This window comes from Venturia canescens, chromosome 11 (genome assembly GCF_019457755.1).
Source record: "Venturia canescens isolate UGA chromosome 11, ASM1945775v1, whole genome shotgun sequence".
Lineage (NCBI taxonomy): Eukaryota > Metazoa > Arthropoda > Insecta > Hymenoptera > Ichneumonidae > Venturia > Venturia canescens.
This window is the reverse complement of record NC_057431.1, coordinates 4,483,360-4,507,428: the sequence shown is the minus strand read 5'-3', so window position 1 is coordinate 4,507,428 and position 24,069 is coordinate 4,483,360. Positions and strand designations below refer to the sequence as shown.

General features: G+C 46.1%; 1 protein-coding gene across 2 annotated transcripts in view; it reads right to left on the bottom strand.

Moving 5' to 3' along the window:
* Positions 1 to 24,069, bottom strand: part of Wnt6 (Wnt oncogene analog 6) — a 67,457-nt gene that overhangs the window by 15,157 nt on the left and 28,231 nt on the right. The window contains exon 2 of one of the 2 annotated variants that reach the window (XM_043432443.1): positions 1,916 to 2,729. In XM_043432443.1, coding sequence (XP_043288378.1) covers positions 1,916 to 1,983 — 68 coding nt within the window. In that variant the 5' untranslated portion in view covers positions 1,984 to 2,729. Of the gene's footprint in view, positions 1 to 1,915; positions 2,783 to 24,069 lie in introns of those variants that run through there. The other variant, XM_043432444.1, reaches the window with a different exon arrangement.

Sequence of the window (24,069 nt, the reverse complement as noted above, 5' to 3'; positions counted from 1 at the left end):
TGATATTAAAGTGTGACGAATCGCGAGGATCCGCTGGGCGGAATTGGAGCAACGAAAAAATTAAGCGAGGCGCGTCGCAATACGAGCGCACGTTCCTTTTTGAGTGACTCTCAAAGGACTGCTTGGCGAAGTCAATGAAAGAAAAACACAAAGAAAGAGGCTGCTGCTGCTGCTGGAAGCGAAGTTCTGAAAGGAGCGAAGAAAAGGGAGACGCGGAAAGGGAAAAGAAAAGAAAGAAATTCCAACGAAAGCCGGTCGTTACCTGTTATCGCGACAAACCTCCGGCGAGGGGACGCCGCGGACGGGGGAGCAACCTCAACTAATATATTTATCAAACAACGTGGCTCCTCTCTTGTCTCTCCACACACAAGACAGGATTTAGCTGCTTCCGATGCTATTACAGCGTCGCGGACGCTACGAAAACTCACAAGATTTAGTAAAATACTCCAGAGGTAATAAGGAGTTGAAGCGAGAAGGCGGGAGCAGCAGGATGCGGCAAAGAATTAAACGAAACGTGCTGACACGAACTTCCACGCGGAGAGACTCGAGCGAACCTCTACATATGCATACATTCGCTTCATTGTCCGTAAACGCGTCACCGGCCAAACCGAATTGCAGGAAAAACCACTTTTTCCCAGGCCGGACTGGTCCATCCTGTGGGAATCTTGGATGACCGCGGGCTCCGAAACTTCAGGAGAAACTAGTTCGGCCTTCTCGCTTCGAGAGAGAGAGAGAGAGAGAGAAAGCCTCGCAGGCAAAACCAGTCCCTCCTGGAATCTCGGCTTTCCTCGTTATGTATAACAGAGACCGAAATATTTATGTATACACCGTCGATGTGTCCGTATCCATGTAGTACTATATATATGCTGTTGAGTGTACAAATATTTCGCTCTTTGTGTGTATAAACGAGAGAGAAAATCAGCCGAGATGGTACAAACGCGGAAATCCTCTCGGTTTTAAATCGTAAACCAATATTTGCCTCCGCTTAAGACCTCTCAGCAGACCGCTCGAGTTGTTCGTCCTCCGCTGTGCGAAGGGAGCCTCGAAACCATACGAGAAAACCACAAGACCTCGGTCTTCTCAACAGATCACACTTAATGGACAAGTCCTTCTCGCACAAGATACAAACAGACCAAACTTTTGATAATGCATATATATTAGAAAAACGACTGTTGCCTTCCGCGAGCTTTTTTCTTTCTACCAAGATTTCGTCAAGCGTCGAGTCTCAGCTCATTGGTTTGTCAGAACACTATAGAATTTGAGAAATTATCTGACGATTGAGAGTGAAAATAAATTGGAGATATGGAATTAAAAGGAAAAATTGAAATCGCGTTATGCACGAGGAAGGCGCGTACGCCATACACGCTTCGTCGATGGTCCAGCGACGAGAAACTACTGAGATCGATTCCCACGCTAATTATACTTGCACATTTGTGCTTCGAGTATCACCACTCAGAAATTGAGAGTCTTGCGTAATCTCCAGAAGATATAATCTCTGCTCATTTTGTATTTCGAAGAGAGGATACTCGTTTATTGACAAGCATCAAATCGATGCCCAATTAAAAATGTTAATTCGCATCGTGTCATTCGGTGCTTGCTAATTAGCATGAGTTTCGGAGTAATATTCGATGCCGGTGTAAAAGTTCGTGCGAGATTTCTAGCCCTGCAAAGCCTCGATTCTCTTCTCCGAGAGGAATCGTGAAAAATTGATAAAATTTGAAAAAAAAACGTGATAAAAGTTGCGTCACGAGCACCGAGTTCGCAGCTCGGATAAGCAGGTTTTTCAAATTCCATCAAATTCGGAGATGAATAAAGAAAGGAATGGAGTTGTGACGAAAATAAAGTAAGAAAGAAAGAAAGAAAGAAGGAAGGAAGGAGAGAAAGGCAGAAGAGGTGAAAAAAAAAGAGAACTCACCAGAAAGAGCCGGTAATGGGGGTGACGAGGAGAAGGCAGATAGCCACGAGAACGGGGCGCATCTCCATCCCCCCCTCCGAAGAATCTGAAACGCAGAGGAGAAACTGAGAGACCGTCGATCAGAGCTGCTGACGAGAGCACACTTCCTCAGCAACGTTTTATCTTTTTTCAAGGCTTCTTCTGTTCACAGTCTTCTACGTGCACATTTCTTCAGTAGTACCACAAACTTGACCCCATCTCCCCGCCCCCGACGCGCCGGGAAAATACTTGAAAGTCACAAATTCGGGGCAACAAACGTCAAATATTGTCAAATTCTTATCGGAGTCACTGTCACTTTTAAACCGTTCACTGCATCAGCTTTTTCTCCAAGCTTATTTCTCTCCTCGTTTCATCGTTCATTTAGATTTTTATCGTTTGTTTTTTATATAAATTTCGATTTTCCGATCAACCGTTGGTCGCGCGTCGATCGGTTTTTATCGATCGGTGTTTAAAGTCGTTTATTAACCGAGGAGCGGAAGAATTAACGTGTTCGCGGTTTATATGATGCGACGTGATAGCAGCAAGTCTCGAAACTAAAGTCGTTTCGTGATGGCGGGATCGACGAGGCTGAGGAGAATCCCGTGATGGTGTAGCTGTCGACCGTAGGAGCAGCAGTTGCCTCCGCTTAGCCTCACCGTGAGTTTGTTGCCGGTGGTGTTGTTGGGAAGAACGTGAGCACCGAGCACCGCGCCGTCCTCAGAAGCGGCAAAACGAGGATAGTCCGTTGGCGGTTTGGCTTGAGCTGAGACCGCGAGGGCGACGCCGGAGGTTCAACCTGTACGATCACCACCGCCCTGTCGACGGGGAGTGCCGACATAATTACTTCGATCTCGCGGCTACGCGGGATATTCCCCGAGAGTACTATTCCAATAAATCGAATAGAAACTCTTTTTAATTACGATAAACGTTCAAACATTTATTAATATCTCTATAATTATCTACTTTTATCGCTCAAATGAGATCATTCGAATCGTTTATTCATCCGGAAATTTCTTGATAACAAAATTCAACTTAATTCCAATTTCATACGAGTACAGTCGGAGAAAATATTTATAATAATAATAAAAAAAAGAGTCCTGAACACGAAAAATTTGCACAAAAATTGATCCTCTACGAAAAATTGAATGAAAAACTTGAACATAAAACTGCTCGGAGCGAAGAATTGGACAAAAATGATGAAAAATCGAATAAAGTGTATGACAACTTTGGGTTTCGAGGTCAGTCGTCGTTTTTCCTCAACTATCGCTGTACACCTTTCCTGTACTAATGCGAGGTAATGCGAGGTTGAAAATATAGATGAAAACAAGAATCGTTAAATATTGAAATATTGATGAATGCGCTAGGATTTGTGCGCGGTCGGATGTGGAACGGGAGTGATCGCGATCGCAATCGAGGATTTTATTCCAGCAGTGGATTAAACATCGTCTCGAGTCTCACGGTTGTTGGGAAGCTGCGACGGGAGAAAAGCGCGTCATATCACGCGAGAATGTTTCCACCGCGACCACGTCGCGGTGATCTTCGGTTCGTCTTGCCCCCACTCGCTGAATAAACTTGCCACCGAGATAGCAGTCTCTCAATGTTTCTTCCTGTATATATTCCCCCACCAATCCCCAGCCGAATGAACATCTCGCAGAAACGGGGATAAAGAAGATCCCGGTCCTCCTCTTGGCAGGCTCTCGATCCCACCCCGCACCTCGAGGCCCTCGACTCGCTCTTCTCAATACAAAACCACCGTGAAATATCTTTCGTGTCTCTTTCTACGGAGGATCCCCACCAACCGCGCTCATCTTCGTCCACCACCAGCGTGTCCCCGATATCAGAACACCTCCTTCGACTTTAACAGATTTCACATCATTTTTTTAATCGACTTTGATCCATTTTTTCAGTCTCACACTTTTATTAGTAGTTCAATCAGAAAATTCACGGTTCGAGTCAAGATCGAAGGATCGCAATGTTTTTAAACTCGAATTTCCGGCGAGACTGGAGGAATATGATTTCGAGTGTTTCTGGGGAAGAACGAAACTCTTGGAATTTATAGAGCCAAAAAGAAACGCACGATTCGGAGTCTCGCGAGGAACTAGATCGAGTTCTTTTCGTAGGAGCGTTGCCGCAGGCCCAAAATCTCCGGAGATGCGATAAAGTTTCGTTGATAAGCAAATCTTGACAGGGAGATATATTTACAGGCTGGGAGATAGCACCACTTTTGCCTGGTCGTCTCAAACGTTTAGTTTCCTCTGCGCGCACGTAACCGCGCGTATATTCAAACGATCTTGAAGAAGATGAATCGACTAATGGGCAAAATATTGGCGATCTGATCACATCCCCCGATCTTCGGGAATCAATAAAATTCACAATTGATTACAACCATGAAATGAGTCATAACAAGTGAAAAAAGTCGTCAATTAATTAACCACCGCGTGCACATAGAATTTGTTGTATGCGCGAGCAGGCAGCGCTGTACAAAGATATTAATTGTTCACATTTGTTATAAATTCAGAGTTGTTTTACGTCCTGTTTCAGGCTCGTTTGAGACGAATTTAATAGCCATTTGACACGTGACACGACACTGTTTATCGTCTTTCTCGAGAAGAGAGAAAAAGAGAGAGAGAGAGAGAGAGAGAGAAAATGGAAAGAAAAGAAAAACAAAGATGAAGAAATTTAAAGCGTTATTCTCTCTCGGGAGAATCGACGGGGAAAAGCAGATATTAAAGAGAGAAGAGAAGAGAAACCCCTGGGAAGATGAGTCTACACGGGGGGATCTGTGTGCGTCGACACATACGCGGGCATATATTCATATTGGTCGGTGGTGGCCCGCGGGAAGCTGTTCCGAGCAGCGGGAGTCCATATTACAGCTCATTTAGCAGCGGGGTCCTGTGTGCCCTTTTCTCAATTCCTCTGCCTCCCGCTCTTGGCTCTTTCTCTCGTTCGCTCGGTCGTTTCTTCCTCTCTCGTGACGGAGCCCCCGGAGGGCCCTACGAGTTTGGAGCTCGATGCACGCGGCAACGGCGAGAGAGCTCGCGGTGGACCTACAGCGAGGACAGAGAGGCATTACCGAGGCCTTTAATGCTACACCTATTTTTAACTTCATTTATCGCTCGTTTGTTTAGCCGCAGCAATCGCCTTTCGTCGAGATTATCAAGTAACGGAATGACGCGCGGGATGAGCAGAAAAAATTTTTCCAGACTGCTCGCTGCCTTCGATTTTACTCGAGATCGAGCGCGATCATCGTCGATACAAAAGCGAATTTCCCTCATTTCATATTTTTTCTTTAATTATCATTGTTCAAAATGAATATATTGATAGAGAGGAAAAAGGTTTCTGTATTCGAAGCAACGGCGGAGCAGAGTCGATAAAACTGTAGGAGAATATACGCGAAGAGGAAGATACGAGCAGCCTGGCTAGGAGGAACCGAAAGAATCGAGAGGAATCGTATTATATATACATATATAGGAGAGCCACAGCGCACAGACTAAGAGGTGGAATGGCCGGTAATTTATGGGTGAGACTAATTACCGGGGAATGCAGCTCCTATCCTCCCGGCTTCTTCCTACATTCTGCTTCTTCATCTATTCGGTGTGTATCTTATCCGTACGAATGAGTATATATAGAGAGATGCGTAGGCATACGGTACGGGGAGGCTGTAAATGTGTGTACGACGGAGGATCGAGTGAAAATTTGGGATTTATTAAAACGTCTCGCGACGTCCTTGGCCGGTGGAATTCACGCGGTAAATATAAATGAAATTGATCATCGCCGGGCGACTAGCTTCGAGTTATTTGATCACTCGAAGCTGGCCCGGAGCTACAGCGACCAATTGAATTAATCTGCTCGTGAACCAGCCATTTTTCAAGCTGTCACTGTCACTTCCGAATTGCCGCTGATTCATTTTAATCGCATTTACTTAATTCGCAAGGTTCAACGATTATTTAACGATTTCAGGGATTCGGGACCACCCCGATCCCTGCTCGTTGTTCGGAATTCACACTGCGCTTGTACAAATTCCCACCGATTCATCTCGTCGCGCGATGCAAGAGGAAAGCTCTAGCTTGACAGGTGCGCGCACCCCCAAATTACATCGATCGGATTAGGATAAGCGCGTACGAAGAGGAAACAAATGTTGGCACCTGGCAACAATAACGTGGATTCTGGTAATTCAACTCATTCATTAAATAATTGATTCAACGATTTTTTGTTATTCTTCGAGCAGCCTCGTCGCGTCTTGCCCCGAGCCTCTCCTTTCCGGCTCTTTTCCTCATCCGAAACGCCCCTTTTCCATTTATCTTGTAATCTTGAAAATACAATCTTACACCTCGAGGAGCGAAGCGGTGGCTCATCGCTTTTTTCCTTACGTTGGAAAGCCATGCACATGCACGCGGAGGCTCCTGCTCATCGCACCAGTGGCCAATTTTCTTAAGAGGCGTCAGCTCCACTCAAATTATATATCTGCCACTCATAATAGATACACATACATCTATTATAGGCTCTATTTTTACAGGTGTTATATCTATATACGTATAGGCGGTGTGGCGCAGGTAAAAAAATCTATAATTGCGTGTGCCGGGCCTGTTTCTCAGCTTTTCTGGCACTAGCTTTCACCATTTTTCTGTCTCCGTACCCTTATTTTCTCCGCGAATCGTCCTAATCGCATCATTTCAACGTTTTAGTCGAACCCCCTAATTTGGCTGGGTCAAAAAATGGGGAGGGAGATGGAAAAAATGGTGAAGTTTGCTCGAGCTCGAGAGAGTGGCTGCGCGCGGGATTGAGGGGTAAGCCACCTCCGGAGAGTCTTCTCTTAAATGCCATTTATGTGTTTCACTTGGACACGGGTCGTGGCGCGGTGTGTGCCTCGCGTGAATTGTAAATTCCTAAGAACCTGCTGCTCCATCCTTATTTCGAGCTTCCGTCTCTCTCGCGCCTTCTTCTTTCTCGGGGCTCTGCCGCTGCTGCTGCTGCTGCTGCTGCTGCTGCTCCGCGGAGCTCATCTTCCTTCTCCGTCTGTCACTCTTCCAGAATAGTGTGTAGGCCACTTTTATCGGCCGAGGGAAAAGAAGCAAATGCGGATAAACCGCGTGAAGCTCTCGCCTGCTGTACGAAGAGCTATATAGATTCGTGGATACATATGGGGAAGCGAGGAGGATGGCGAACACGCATGGCGCGAGAGACCGCCGAGGATCAGCCCCAAAAGTTGAAGGTTTGTCGGAGGAAAGATCGCGCCACGAATTACGATGACGAGGAGAGAATTCGTGAGAGCAGGGATTCTCGCTGGCGGCTTCCCTCCCTCCGTGCAAAAAGAAGGCGCGCACACACGAGGATTGAGATATTGCGGCGCGAGAATGACTTTGGAGATCGAGATCTCGGGATGGAGCGAGGAAGAGTGAAAGTGCCGATTGTTTCACTCTCGACTTCCCTCTCCGACATTTTCCTCCTCGCCGGCTCTTAATCACCGGAGGCTCCAATCGCACGCAGTGTTTTTTATCCGCGCTTTATGACTGCGTGAAAAAAGTCTCAATCTTTGGGTAAAACGAGGCGCGCAAAAAACACGAGCCGGCCCAGACCCATTGTCTCTTGCGGATCCTTCATTTTTTGCGCCACCTCGATCCTCGCTATATTAGATACGCGCGCGTCCGTCCGAGTCCCCCGGCGCAGGGTCAAGGCTGAAACGGACCTCCAGACTGACTAATCTTGTCATCTCCCGATGTGTGGATCCCTGCTCCGTGCGTGAGTACGGGCACAAGCTTCCACCGTTATTAGTATGCGTATTTTATAAAATCAGCTCGACCCGAGAAGTCGAGGAGGATTCCGTGAGACACGTTCAGCAGCGAGAAAACGGATCGAGCGAGACATGCGATCGTCATTCCTTCCATTATATTTTTATTCCTTTTCTTCCTTCTTGTTTACATTGCATTCGAAATAAATATACGCGGTGACCGGTTCTCCTGCTGCCAAGATTCCGTCCAAATTCCAATTTCGCGTCGCCCGCGCGCGCGCGCGCAATTAATAATTGTCCCGCACAGACTCATTTAGCCTGCTCGCAGGCCTCGTCGTTTGAGGAAAACGATCCTTTGCGTAACTTTTCCTATAAGAAATATCCACGCGGGAAAGTGCGCGTATGCAGATGTTGCCCAACGGAGAATATTTACGAGCACGAAATATACGCGACAATCGTTGACCTGGATAGTTATTCTTCAAAGGATAAATACTCGATTCTTCGATGGACGTTCGCCGTCTAAAAAGAGAGAATCTCCATCGTCGATCTTCTCACACTAATGGAATTTACACGCTTCCGATCAATGTGGGTAAATAAATGTTCGAGCTTAGTATTCAGCAATTACATGCCACTTACCCCCCCTCCTGGCCATTCGATTCTTTCACGCTCGCTCTCCATCTCTCTCTCTCTCTTTCAACTTAACCTTCCCGCAATACTGGAGAGCTCAGAGGCGCACATACGAGAGTTTCCACAATGGTAATTACGAGCTGGATTGATCATAAATTTCTTAGTCCTCTCGCTGTGAGCGGTATTAAACGCTTCTAACCTGTATAAATATGTATAATGGGGGGGGGGGGGGCAAAGCGGACCAGCAATCCAAAAAAAGTATAAATTGTTGTATGTTTCTAAAGGATTAATCACTTTCGCATTGTCGCATTTCCAAAAGAAGGAAAATCATTGTGATTCAAAGGATAATTAAAAACTTTGTTTAATTATTATTTACGATATTACCAATTTTATCGGTGAAACGAATGACGATTTTCAGAAAAATCGTTTTTTCAATATTACGCTTTCGCAGCGAGTCCTCAATCGAGTGACGAAACTTAGCAATTTATTATGAATATTTTCAGTACGGTGTTCCGTTTTGCCCCACTCTCCCATTAACGATAATAAGTCTGCACCCGCGTGTGAGTTCGCCTTCGTATATATTGACTCGATTGATTCTCGGTGAGCACTATACAGTAAAAGTATAAGCCCTCGCGATACCGCGCTCTCCCGATGCCTCGGACTCCCTTTTACGTTCGTCGAATTGTTTGGACAGAAATAACGCACATCGGACACGCGCCGCCATCGACTTTCTATTTTCCCGGCGTAGAGGCTGCGACGCGCATTTTCCATTGAGATTCCTCATTGACGGTATTTGCGTTACGAATCTGGGATGGGAATGCGGAGGCGTTTAGAAAACGTGGCTAATCTCTCTGTTGTGGCAGATTCGAGGATTTGTGATGATCGATCTTGTCCAGGAGAGCCGAAGACCGAGGTCGAAGTAATCGCTCGATCGAGATCGGGGCAGATCGCCACCGGGATCGGAGCGATTAGCTCCGGAGCTCGAACGACTCGGTGCCCGCGCGCTCGTGGTGCCTCGAAAAAATGGCGGGATAAAAATGAGCCGTCGTTTTTGAGGATATTCTGCTCGATGGTGAGATCGCGGGCGGAAAATAGAAGAACGTTTGACTCGCTGTAACTGTTACTTTTATTGCGGAGAAATAATATCGCGTATATATAGACACACGAGCGGCAGAATGTTAATGTCGAAAGCGAGCTCGCTCGGACGACCCCTCGCCGGGTCAAAATTCACGTCCATGATACACGCACGTATATATCTCTCTCTGCCCATGGGAAAAGGAGGAACGAGTTTTAAAAAACGCACAAACAAAAATGAGAATGATCTGGGACGGATTTTATTGCGAGTCCATGTTGTTGCTCCGAGCCCCGTGAAAGTCGTGTTGCGAAATTTTATCGAATAACCGACACGAAACGAGACGTCGCTTTTGCGACAACTTTGTGTACTCTCGCGATCACGAAGACCGTCTTATGTACGAATACGAATGTACAGGGTGTCCTGGCACAGCAGGGCGTTTTGACGAGGAATTTCTATCGAGGATGCGCGGCGCTGCCAGTTGAAAAATGAGAAAACATTTATTCACCGGAAACTCACTCGATGCTTCTGATTCGAGTCGAAGGATGAAAGTTGGAATGGAAACTCTCGGAGACGCTGAAGAATCTGGACCCGTTGGATGGTAACCGCGATCGACGAGTAATCTCAATGTAAACTTCGGCAAACTCGTGGACGAGGAAGCTCATCGCGTGCCAGGATAATCCTCGACGCGCGCGCGATATCGAACGAGGTACGAGGACACCCGGTATGCAGAGATGGATTTTTAAATTTTATTGGAGATGTATCTTTGTATATGTAGCATGATGGTGCACTAGGAGGCTGGAGAAGAGGAGCGAGATATATTTATAGATGAGGAGATTCCTCAGGTAAATCGTATCGAACTGTTGATCGCACACGTGGCCTTTCTTTCGATCGGATATACAAGTATCCGATCGAATTGGATGTATACGTATATCTTTATAGGGAGAGTGTGGGTTCTCGATTTGCTCGGGTAAATCAGCCGGAACGAAATGACTTGACTCTTGACTCGATCCCCTTTGCCTATGGAGGTTGGAAAAATCACATGTTCATTGGCCAGCACGTACGAGGATCATCGCGGCATATATATTTTCGAGGAGGGATATCGCGGGGCCGTTGCTGTGTCCGGGTACCGGACAGCCGCCAGTGGCGAGAGTCGAAAGAGAGTCTATACGCGGAGCAAGATTTCCTGTGGGTACTCGCGAAGCGTTGCACGAGGGATCGGCGTCGAGCGGGCAACGGGCGGCGCGGTGAGAAAAAATGCTTGAAAAAGTGTCTCAAAGGTTCGCATCGCGAGAGCGGGGGTCGTCGTCTCCGGGAAGGCAAAGTTTCTCTCGTTCCTGTGGGGTTTCTTGCTTCCGTTGCTGCTGGTGGTATGTTCGTCGACGCGGGGCGCGATCGTCCTCGCGTCCTCCTTCTTCCTCTGCTTCTTCTCCTCCCGTGGTCATCGTCAGTGTTATAATTTGAGGCGGTTTCAGGGAGGTCTCGGTTGCCCCCGCGGCAGGGGCCGTCGAGTCGAGAAGAACTTGAATGAAGTCATCAGCTAGCTCTGGACCCGCCACTCTGTTATTATGCCGCAGGTGCCGCGGCACCCAACATCCTTCGTGTATAAAGTGTGCCTCCTATAAGCTCGTGCAGCAGTTTTGAAGCTTCTTGCGCTGCTGCGACGCTCGGCCCCGAGACGCGCTTACTTTTCACGGCGAAGCCAGGAACGAGAACCAACGGTGCAGAGGAATCTTTCTGCTAAAATCGATCTTATTATTGCAGAGGAGGAGGAGGAGGAGCAGCAGCAACGAAGAGTGACAAAATAATCGAGTCAACGCCATTGGCGTTGGCTGCGGGTCTCTTTGCACTCGGACTCGCGATATCAACGACCTTCCTCAGCAATTGAAGCAGACTCTTCGGGCTACCTTCCAAAATCCCTTGACGAAACCACCAATCTTCAGTCTCGAAGATCCTGCTGGGGGAGAGCGAGATGGAAGTAGAGGCGACCGAGGCGCCAAATTCGAAATACCGTTGCCCGCTGTTCGTGAGTCTCGAAGAGGTGTGGGAACAAGGACGCTGGATAATTGGCACCGATAGTCCCGCATCGGCACCGCCCACACGACGTCGATTACTCCATCACAGGCATAACGCATACGCGAGGCGTGTATTCACTCTCATTTCCAGTGTCTTCGAGGAACGTATCCGCGTGCGCGAGCGCGCGTACTCGTATAACTGTAGATGGAAAACTCGAATCCGGGCCCTTGAGGGATCGTCGTGGGGGGGCTCGAGCCGCGTGGCCCCGCCGCCAATCTTTTTATATTTCGCCCGAAATAGCTGAATAAAAGGAAATGGCTCGCCGACCGCGATCAACAAATGCGGTCCTAAAAACTTGTCAAACTTTCAGAGAAAACTAACAACGAGGACTAACTCCTTCAACGAGGTTCCACCACTTTTTTTTACCGATGCGTGTGCGTGCTCAAACTGTTTAAAGGAAACTGAACGAGAGTCCGCGCTGGAAAACTGACACTCGGTTCAATAAGATGTCTAATTTGATGACGTTTTTTTCTCTCTTCCGCACATCCGTGAGCTCGCGTGTGCGAGAGCGTGCTCGTGCGTACGCAGCATATTATATGGTGCTATAAGGTGAGAAAGCCGGTTAGGAGTGTGGTGAGCGCGTCGGCTTCGTGTGAAGTCCATCCGCGAGCCATTATATTTCCCTCTGTCTTGGCCTGCCTGAAAATCTCTATATATATATATATATACATATAGATCGAGAGTTTAGTGTATGGATGCACGATATATGCGGCGGGGAGGCATATGGACCATTCGGAACTTCTCGGAGGAACACGTGAGTAAGTGTTTCTGGCGGCTCCGCGCGCAGAATCCCTTGGTTGCCGCATCTCCTCTGGTTCTCTTGGTCTGCTTTTCCATCGGCGCTTCATCATCTTCCGCCGCTTCGCCTCCTTCTTCTTCTTCTTCTTCTTCTTCTTCTTGTTCGTCGGTTTATGCGCGGGATTCTTCGTTGTTTCGTTTTATCCGGTGGGCTCTTGACGCGCGCGGATCACAAAGGGTGAAAGCGCGAGAAGAATAATAAAAAAGAAAATGAAAGGAAGCAGCTATATGGAAGCGAGAGAAACGGGCAAAGTGCGTGCGTGCTCGGTCTTCAAAGTATCGCGCGCGCGAAAGAGGGAAAAAGAGAGAACGAGAGTGCCGAAGGTGTCGGGCCTCGTATTAAGGGGGCGTAGCCCCTTCCGCGGAAAAGAGAGAGTGTCAGCTATACATGTATACCCGGTGCAAGGACGGAGCCCCGAATTATGACGTCACGAGACCGCACACGTCGAGCACGATCAGGTGAGCCGAATACAAAATGGATTGTTAATTACCGACGAGCCTCGGCAGCCACGGACCATCTTTTTTCACCCTTCCCCCTTCTTTTTTTTCCAATTCGCCTTTTTTCACCACTTTTGCTTATCCTTTTTTAGCTCAGCTCCCCGCGCGAACACTGCGACGAGCGCGCACCCTTTGCCAGCGCGTTCGACCGACCGCCCGTGCTACCTCCCTATGAGAAAATAAATCAGGTAGACTCAGCGATATTGTAATTGCTCGCTGTGGCAAACTCTTGTTTCGAACAATCGAATTCGCGCGCTCGTCAACCGAGACGCGAGATTCCTTATTCCGTTTCAGAGGGAGAAATGTGAAAAAAATTTTCACAAATCTGTTGATTATTCATGAGCGAAAAATCCAATAACGGAGCAGGTCTGCTTCGTGTTGAGCGAACGCGTTGAAAGACAGGTTTGTGGGGGTTGGGTGCTAAGAAAAATTTTGTTAAATTCCTAAAGAGATGATTCACGTGGATGCTGGGTAAGTCATGGCCGCGTGTTTGTAAATCGTCACAGGCTCGTCAATGGCATCAGGTTAAGTAATGCGTAAAAGATATTTCTCTCTCTCTCTCTCTCTCTCTCTCGAGGAGAAGAGAGTAGTTCACGCCGGAAGGAGCGACGAAGCTAAGTAAATTGTGAAAAAAAAGGCATGTGGGAAAGACAAGAACTGGCGCGTTCGTCCGCCTCGGCGTCTCTCTTCGAGCTGCTGTTCCCCGATCCTTCTCCTCGCTCGTTTTACTTCAACACGTACGAATGCATACACCGAGAACGCAGAGAGGGAGGAGAAAGAGGGAGATGCGCAGAGACTCTCACAAATATATACATAAACTGTGCAAGCAAACGCGAGCAACGGCATAATCCCAGGACAAACAAGATTTTACTTCGGGGCTTTCCACTTCCTGAAAAATCTTCACTGCCTCGACGAGAGTGCTCGACGAGCGGAGAAGAGAAAAAAAAACAGCTAAGAAATACGAAACATAGCACTAAAATCAAATCCCTTTGTTTTTCTTATCTACGATTATGAGAGGCCACGAGAGTATTCGTGAATAACACAAAAGAAGACTTGTCAATTGCTTCTCGATGCCTTCGAACCTGCGTGGAAACTCTCTGTTTACACTCGTGCTCTCAGCTCGTAAAAGAAAAAGGTGAAGCGAGCTTTGTGGCAGGTGAATTATCACGAGGCCAGCACGAATGCTGCATCCCCGGGCTTTTATTCGTATACGCATTTTCTCAGGTAGTTTTTTCCCTATCGCTGAACAAACACCAAATAAAACTATGAAAAAGTGCATCCCCGCAGCGATAAAGGGATGAAAAAATTAAGATTTCTCGTTTTAACAACCCTCCCAGCATCATCGCATTTCCGATTTTTCTTCACTGCTGAAGAGCGTAAAGAATTTCTTTTCTCCGCGTCGCGTCTTCCGAACATTTCGAAACGCGTACTGGTTTTTAGAAAAGGTTCATTTTTCCTCTGACGATCGTGTAATAATAATTTTTTTTTTTTTTCTCTAAATCCTCGAGCAATCATATAATGCGTTATTAATTAACGTCTCGGGGATGAAAAAAAAAAGAATTGAGAAAATTTGATTAACGATCAGCCTCGATTTCCAACGAGATTTCTTCGCATTCTTCTCCTTCGTTTTCAAAGCATTGCCGAGATCATGAATGAAGTAAAAAGTATTGCGAGTATAGGATCGAGGGCGCAGGGGGGTCGGGGGTCGGGGGTCGGGGGAGAAGGAAGGATCGAAAGAATTCAACAAGTGGGGCGGAACAGGAGCGCGAGATTGAGTTGTAAGAGACGGGAGATCGCTTCGTGGGAGAAATATCTCATTCACTAAATTCTTTATCTCGAGATCCTACGGAGAAATAGGTTCCCACAACGATGAAGTAACAAAAAAAACGTGAAGGAGCCAAGTTCTGAAAGAAATGGGGAGAGAAAAAAGGTAATAAGGAAATGAAAACAAAAAATCGGTTGAAAGCGATCGTGCTCGATGTTTTTTTCATTGTGAGAATTTGTGGACTCGAATTACTCGCAACTATATACATCGAAGGGGTGGAGCACGCGCGATATGTTGTGGTTCGGCGTAATGACGAGTCACGAGACCTCCTCTCAAGATCGGCAAAACGTAATAACGATTTTTCTTATTTTTTCCCCGTTCACTGAGACTCGAAGGGGTTCGATCGGCGTCATAGTCTGAATAATCTGAATTTTCCTGCAAGGAATATCGAACTCGCGGATCCGAACGCCGTCCAGATTGATGAATATATCGACGATGAAGAGATCCCATCAAAAATAGGGGCGCAAGTGCGTTGAAAATCGGTTCTTTGTCCGAGCCAGACACAATAACAAAAAAAGGTATGTGCTCTCGTAATGGCGAGTCAACCTGGGCGGTAGGGAAGGTAGACGAGATTAAGGAACATAAAATAAAGCTCGGTGATCATATATTATGTAATAAGGCCTGATCGTGTCTCGGCACCACCGGTAGAAATCAAGTGTAACGATGGGGTCGCCACTCCGGTGTACAAATGAGTATTTATGAGGTAGTTTCTGCTCGGCATTATGCCTCATTTATTATTCTCGATCGATAACAACTTTATTTACATTTTTTTATTCCATAATTTGTAATACTAATTAACTCGAAAAGTAATAATTTCATTAGCTCCGATCCTTCGGAGCCGGCACGACTGAGACTTTTCTTTCGAAATGTTTATCATTTTTTTCTCAACGTCGCGCCCCGTGGACTCGATTGAAAAACGAGCTAATTAGCCCCATTTTATTTTCTTTTCAATTCAATCCTCATCACTCGGGGAGCTCCCCCCAGTGAAATGATATTAATTTTGGAAACACCCTCTAGACACTGAGAATTCTTTGAGCCATTCACGAGAGTCGGATGTGTACTAATTACCAAATGATCCTTAACGATCCAACATAAATCAAGCGTGAGATGAAGATTTCCGCGATCTCATTTCGGGCTTCTTCTCGTAACCAGCCTGCCTCCCTGCCTCTCATCTCATTTATTCTCCCACTGTAATTAATAAAAGTTAACGGTTCGCTGAATTTTCGCTCAAATAATTAAGAACAGTTCAATTACCGTTGAATTCATCGTCATTTTTTTTTCCACCAGAGCGAAAACAAAGTCAACGATGACGCTCGCGTAATCAATCGTTATATTCATCCGCCAAATTGCCAATCGACGTCGATTTCAATCACATTGAAATTATCGAGAACAGACAACTTTTCGTTTTTTTCCGCGAGTCCACAAAAAATCACTTTTTCCTCCATCCTGCGACGATAAAATTGAACATTCGGTAATAAACGCGAATTCATAAGAAAGCAAAACGGAAGGGTGAAAAACACTGTCTTATGGCAGCGGATGCTACCTCGGCGGAGAGCAGCCGCTGAAATTTTCTTTCAACATTCGAGCCTTTTGAGTTTTCGTACACACAAAGATTATATTGTTCGTGTATCGTGTCCATATATCATGTATCCTGTAGAGGTATATAATGTGCGGAGTTCAACGTAATCCGTTGAAGCGCAACGGCAAATAAGAGGAAGGAGGCGAGAAGGAAGAAAGCTGAAGGGAAGAGAGTACGCGTAGTTGAGGGAGAACGCAAAGAGTTGGAGAGAGAGAGAGAGAGCGCAAAGGAAAGAGAAATGGGGGGGCGAGGATGAAAATCGTCTTGTACGCGGTGGTCTCTCTGTGATCCCGAAAAGCAGATTAACCCGGGGGTGAGATTGAGAGCGTGTATTTTTAGCGAGCCAAATCGATCACGCACGGACGCACGCCAACAAGTGGCTTTTAACGGAACACCGCGCGAGATGAGCCAAAAAAACGACGGCGATACGTAAAAAAGGAAAGAAAAATCGGCAAGACAGCACCTTTTCAGTTTCACATTTTTTTAAACCTGCGAGACCGGATTTTCTACCGATATCTCTTACAAATCGAGTAAACAATGAAACCGGAGCGCAGCCTAAGAAATTTATCTACTCACTGCTACGATCGATCTACGCCTCTATAGTAACATCATACGTAAGTTCCCTCATAAAACTGTCTTCGAGTATACGTTCCAGGCTATACCGACCTTTTCCCTTCGAATATCAATCGTTTTTGCTGTCCCATCGATCTGATTCGTTCAATTTTCATGTAAAAGCAGCTTCCGCGGATGAAAACTCTGTCCATAAACCTCGCGCGGGTTGGTGCCAATAATTAAAAAATTGAATGAAAAAAAAGTGACGAACTCAAATTCGAAGGAATTCTTTGCCACCGGGTGACGAGGCACGAAAAATGCCATCGACGACGCATGCAGTCCTCAGATTCATGAATCGACCCATTTCGCCCCAAACGCCCCGCACCCATTGAAAATGTGATATATACATATATATCTAGACCGGTAGCGGATGAAAACGATACACCGGTGTATTGAAAGCCCCTTCGAACTCTTAAGAGGCTCACGCGCGCCGATATGTACGCTATAACGCACTAAAGAGGCTTTTCCACTTGGACAGATTTGTGAAGTTAAGAAGCGATATGATACACTCCGTTGAGTATCCCTCGTACTCGAGTTTCAAGGAAACGTCTCAATCTTCGATGCCCTCGAAGCTGCTCCCTTTTCTGGGCAGCATCAGGAAAACCGGGGCTTGTGCGCGGCGAGTCGAGGAATCTTCTCGTTCTCGAGGATGTTGATTTTCTTTCCTTAGTGCTTTATGAAAATATGAACAAATTCGAATATTTGGGAATATTTTATGAACCGTGGCGGGGCGAAGATTGAAAACTGTCAAACGAATAATAGAGCGATTGGAGCAACGAGAGCGGGCGAGGGGAATGCAAAGTGGTGATAAATCTCGAGGCCGCCGTCGTCATTGTCGAAGGACTCGGATCCTGGTGGGATTCACCACCACCGGAAATATCACGATCGTATTTGCATCCTTTTTATCTAAATTCCGGTCCCGATTCACGTGGGCGTGGCGCGATCTTTTATACGTGAAACAATGATGGTGAAGTAAATTTGAAGGCTTTTTGTTGATCGGCCGAAATTAGGGGTTACGGGGATAGAGGAGCGCGCACTAGTGCTCTCGATATGCGTGGAATTAACGAGGTACGCATCGAGAGAGAGAGAGAGAGAGAGAGTTAAACTCTCTCGTGTAAGCTTACATGGCCAGCCCTTCGCAACCCTTTCGTTTGACGATGGATGAAAGGCTTGGAGGGCGTATATTTCATTTTGTCGAACGTGTGCCTCTATTTTTCTTCGTCCACTGTACATTTCGGTCCTACTTTTAAAATCTTCGGTCCCTGCGCCCGGGCACTGCCTGCTGCTGGTCACAATATAATACCTAATGACGGGGTGTGTCCGCGCGCGAGGCTTTCGCATTAAATGAATTCGTCTGGTCCACGTCCCCCTCCCTCGGGGGGGGGCTCGACAAGAAATCGTATCAAAGAATTCCCATCGCGTCGAACTATCCCCCGAATCCTTTTCAAATCTACTTGATATGCCACATAATGTGTATAGTTATAGAGCTTCCGTGATGCCCATTTTTGTACGTTCGCATAGGAGGATCGTGTGTCGATGCGGGGCAGGATGGACCAGTGGGACAGGACGAGCCATCCGAACCGTAGAAACTTTCGATGGATCATCGATGGACACTAGGAATGGAAGAAGGGGAAGAAAAATGGAAAGAAAATTCGATGCGAGGGCGTCGAATAACGTCACTCGACACTCTCCGAGCGATCTCTCGATTTAATGGACTAGACGAAGCGAAATGAATGAGATAGGCATTTGCCATTAGAAGTATTCACGTTTTATTAACTCGGTCTGTTCTTTCCGGGCTACGATCCTCGATCCCGATGACCCCTCGTAAGATCCTGGCCCTGAGATAACGCAAAAATCATTCCCGGTTTATGTCAGCCTCGCGACCCTTTCGGCTTGTGAAACTTTCGAGGAGGAACGAGCTCCGCGGATGCCACTTGACATTGTAACTTTCTAACGATGACAACGTCCTTCGTTAACAGAGAATCGAAAAATAAAATATAAACATGGTCCGCGCTTCCCGATGTAAAAACTTACTTTGTCCTGGTCATCAGGAAAGGCAGTGGCACAATGGGTAGCGTGCTCGGCTGACAATGAGTGAGACCGGGTTCGAATCCCGCCGATGTGTTTTCTGCGGTATCTCTCGATTTTTGCGTCGCCACAGTCTTCTCTGTTTTCTCAAAAAGTTTCTTCTCGAAGAAACAAAAAATATAGACTCCAAGTCGAGATGGGGAGCCAAGAAACGTCGACAAAGACATTTACTCACGATACGAATGAACGATGAAATCGAAGTTGGCTCAGTACTAATTTCTGCTGTTTTGTTCCATATCTACTGCGCGACATTGTATCAATTTACATTCGCAGTCAAAATTTAACTACAGCAGATACTACGTTTTTAACGATTACTGCGAATAATTGTTAGATCGGGGTCGTCATAGATCATTATTTTCGCTCGCGATTGGCTCACGAAAAATACGTTTTGGAAAATGCAAATATGGAAAAAAAGTCTCGAAAAAGTGTATAATAAAAAAAATTTGATGCTGAAAACCCTCATGCAGTAATTTCGATTTCGCTGGTTAATTTCCCAAATAAATACTTCGAGACTAGATGTTGCTATTTATAATGATAATAATCGAGGTGAGCGCGAATGCTTATAACGGGATGACAGGATTATTGATTACGCAGAGCGATCCTGAGAAGTACGCATCTTTGCGATTGAATATCGAGCAATAACGGTGCTCCTCCCATATCGGTCATGCTTTTTCCTCTCTCTCGAATCTGCCGTCTCCCTCTTTCTCATTCGCTTCTTGGCAAGAGTGAGCGAAGGTAAGATTACGCACGGGAAAAAGAGGGAGGCGTGAGTGGGGGAGAATATACTATGCAAATTAGACATCAATTTCGCGAAAGCTTCGACTCGAACGTGACCACTCTTTCTCTCTCTTTTTTCTCCACTCTCCCCCCTCCCCTCTGGCTTTTTATTCTATAACGATAAATCCCTTCCTGCGCGTACCCTCTTAATCCCACTTTTCTCCAGCCTCCTTCTTCACCAACTCCTCCTTTCTAAGGACACTCATGCACGCGGGGACCGGCATGCAAGAGTGTGGAATAAGAGGCACGGACAGCACACTCGCCAATTTATACTTTCCCTTAACGTCACTCAACGTCCGAAGGAGCGATCGAGAATCGCGTTTCATTAGCAATGAGCTCGTCCTCGTCGACGTCCTCTCTCGCTTCCTTCGATTTTTTCATTCCTCCAGTTTCTCAGTCCGTTCGGTTCGACAATGGCAATCGATTATGTCCCATTGATTGATAAATTATTGACTGATCGAGTCCCACAAATTGAACTCTTCGAGGTTTCCAATCCTGTTAATCTCCCGCTCCGGTACTTTCTCTTTCGTTTTCCATTGTCTCCGCATTTTATTTTTCCTTCGACCTCTCTCCTCCGAAACTTTTCGTTCTCCCTTCACTGCGACACGATTTTCCATCCCTCGTTCACTTCGTTCAGTCAATCTCAACGTTATTAGCATACGCGCGCGCGCGCGCGCGCGGATAAATAGAACGCTCCGCGGAGGCTCGAACAGGTGTTGCAAACGTGCCAGGTGATATTTAATGTGTATCACGTGGGCGAGCCCACACTCGACTCGTACGTGTATAATGATACTATTCATCAGGAGACGTAATCAGGGAGGATACTCGATTATAACGAGACGACGCGTCCATAGGCGTATAGAGAAAAAGTTGGCTCACGAGCCGCCTGCGCTCTCGCCGCTAATTCGCTCGATAAGCATAATCACTCATCAGTCTCGTTACCGGGCTTGTATATGTGATCGGAGCTTCTTAATGACTCGAGCTCTAATCATATTCCCATGTCTCCTTATCTCCGGCTACAAACTTCAATAAATTTATCACGCGAGTCAATTAATTGATCGTTTTATTTAATGCTTTTGTTGAGCGCTTTTATAAATTTACCTGTGAAATTTGCTGCTTCGTTCGATTCACCGTTTTCGTTTGACCCCCAGTCGCGATCGACTCGCTGAATCATTTCTCGTGCGGCCGCGCGCGCGCCTTGTTTTCAACGAGGCGCTCTCATACTCGAAACGACGAGCTCAAATTTAATTAAGAGGCTTATTAAATTCAATCTTGTCTGCGAGAAAATCTCGAGGCCGCTGAGCAAACCTTGCGGATCGGTTTGATGTGGTTTTCTCTTCGTTCTTATACCGGGCTACAATAGCCCAACGAATACACGCGGGATATTCCACGTCGAAGCTGCGAATTTCTCCGAGAATTTCTCTTTTCCTACTCGAACCAATTTCTTTGAAATCATTTGAAAAGTGACTCGATCAAGGGCTCGGAAAACGTTCGAACCAGGAGGAAAGCCCTGCTGGTTCGAGCCCGACGAAATTTTAGCATCCGCGGGAGAAAATGATGGAGGATATTGCGAACGAAGGCGTTGAATCAAGGGCGAGATGAGCGCTTGAACGGCTCTTATTTGCGTGTATATTTTAATATAATATATTGCGGACGGCGAGAGGAGAAATCTCGTCCATCAGGAATGCATTATTAAAGCATTCCTCGCGTACCAAGGCTTCATCTCCCTGCGCGCTTCTCTTTCACGACTCCTTTATCGTCCTGTATATATGCATCGTTCGGATTACCAGACTATCCGTGTTTCGTGTACTATCGGAATTTTTCTCGGGTTTATTCCGCCTCGCAATATCGCGAGTTCCGGCCAGACAGCGTTTTCCCTCATGTTTTTTCGTTCCCGCTAACAAAAATTGCTCGGTGAGTTTCTCTCGATAAAACGCAGACAAAAAACGATCAAGTGGCGATTAATATTCTCGGGAGTTATGCAATTTTATGGTTTGCTCGTAATCAACTATTTTCTTCTTTCGCCAGTCATCATCCGACGCGTTCGCAGCACTTTTTTCGATCTTCGACTGCTCCGAATGACTTTGTTTTTCCTCAAAGCTTATGGAGAAACTTGGCGAGATTATTGATCAATACGAAATCGGGAGTAGTGGGATGATTGACGATGTAACTGGATTTAAGGTATCTTTTTGGGTTACGAGTCGTCAAAATCGTTGAGAAATCTCCCGGAGCTCGGCGAGCGAGCGAGGGCGCGCGCGGTGAGGAACTTCCGGCGCGAGGTTTTATCGTTCCGTGAAAGCCCGTTACCGAGCAAGATCAATATACTAAAACCATATTTGTGAAAAGATAAGTAACGTTGAGAGAAAAAAAAGGAGTAAAAAAGGCGCGCGCGCGCGCGCGCGAGGTTGGAGCGAGCGAGCGGATGAAAAAATAGAATTTTTTAAAAATAGCCATTGCGTAGGTGAATTGAAATCGGAGAAATAAACGAGCGTTACAAGGTCGTAGATTATTTTTTGCAGTACCATCGCTCCGGCTCGTTTTGGTTGTTGTAGCGTTTGTAAAAAGGTCTGTTTAATTAAGTAATTACGTGGCCATATAGCTCGAGCCAAAAGTTGAGTGAGCCATTAAATACGTGATTGCATCGTCTCTTCTTCACTCGCCCCCCGTTTGTGTTTTATGAGAGTGGGGCACCGAGGGCCGAGCAGGAAAGAGAAAGAGAGAAAAACACGAGAAACTAATAACAATTAAGATACACGGGGACATAATATATATACAAATCTTAAACATAATCGATGATTGCTTAGCTCGAGCGCGCGGCGTTCTTCGCTTATAACAGCGGAGACAAAAATTTATTATAATCGGAGAATCGCGAAAAAATAAAATAAAAAAGTAAGAAACAACCCGGTAAGGAAATAAAATGCTACCCAAGAAGCAGTGTACGATTAACCCGAAATCAAGATGAAATCGATGAATATTTATGTCGCGTGAGTTGCACTATTTAGTCTCGTCTCTATTAGCCGGAGCCTCGCGTCTCATTTTACAAGGCCTACGCACTACCAGCACATTCCGCTCTTTTTATCCTCTTTATCTGACTGCTTAATGATCGTTGACGTATCAACCCGAGCCTCCTCGCTATTAATAATTGATCCTCCTTTTATTGTCCTTTTTATAAATGGATTTAACGAATACTCTTGCCCTCCGAAATCCTATCGGCGATGCTGCTCCATCTCATTTAACACGAAAGCTATCTCGAAGCAGTTCCTGCTGATTATTTTCTCGGACCAGCATCGACTGTTCCCACGTAAAATGATTATTTTTCAGTGAAAATAATTCCAAAGTTTTCTTTTATCTTTCGGTGATGAAAAAAAAAAAATGAAATTTCGATGACAGCCGACAAACTCTGAATGGGAATTTGAAAATTTTCGGACAATTTTGAAATTGATCGTCGTCGTTGCATCGATGATGCTGCGAGAGAGGTGGAAAGTTTGATTCCGTTAATCAGAGTAAATGAACGGGGAGCTCAGCGAAAAGTAGGAAAAAAAAATTTGGCGTTAAACTCTCAAAGCCTCGGGGATCGAGGGAAGGATAAAAAGTCGAGGAGGATCATTGTGCGTGGGTGAAAATAAGGTGGGGTTCGCAACGTTTGATCTCGGAGTAGAACACGTGGCGAGTGAAATCCCGAAAGGGGAGAGGACGTTAGGGTGATACGGCCCGAGGACACAAAAACCTTCGTCGAACACGAGCTAATTGCTAATCGCCTACAGCAGCCCAATTTCCCATCAGCCGCTGATGAAATAATTCCTCATTCGTTCTTACGCTCGTACACACGCACGTACGCGGCGATGAGTTTATGTGTATACGTGCTCCGTGTAGATTGGTAATTGACGTGTGTGAGCCCGAAAAGCTAGTCAAAACTGAAGCACCCTTCAATCACGTTGCTTTCGCCGAGTTAATTAGATAGATCTTTTCCTCGCTCAATTGCTAAATAAATCGCGAGTCGTTTCACTCACTCTTCATCAAAGTAACAATCATCGTTTGGCCTCTTTTGTTCTCTCGCCTTGGCAAAATTACGTTCCGCGGAGGAATCGAGGATGATTTTAAATCCGAAAGCATGCAGTGATCTTGCGAACTTCAAACTGGTGCAGCATCGAAGATTATTGAAAAATACTTTTCAAGGAACGAGGCTGTTCGAAAAAAATTGGTTTTCTCTCGTGTGTGTGTGGAACTGTTGAGCGCATGTAAATTAAAAGAGAATAGTTCGAGTAGCGAGAAACGATGAATAGAAAGATTCGGAATGGTTGCGAGCAAAAACTGTCGGTTTGAAGGATGAAATGACGGTGGAGAAAAGATGCTGTACGCGCATGGGATCGAGGCGAGCGAAGGTGGAGACTGCAGTACAAAAAAACGAGGAGAGCAGGAGAGAGAGAGGGAGAGAGCCAAAAGAAAAAGGGATTCC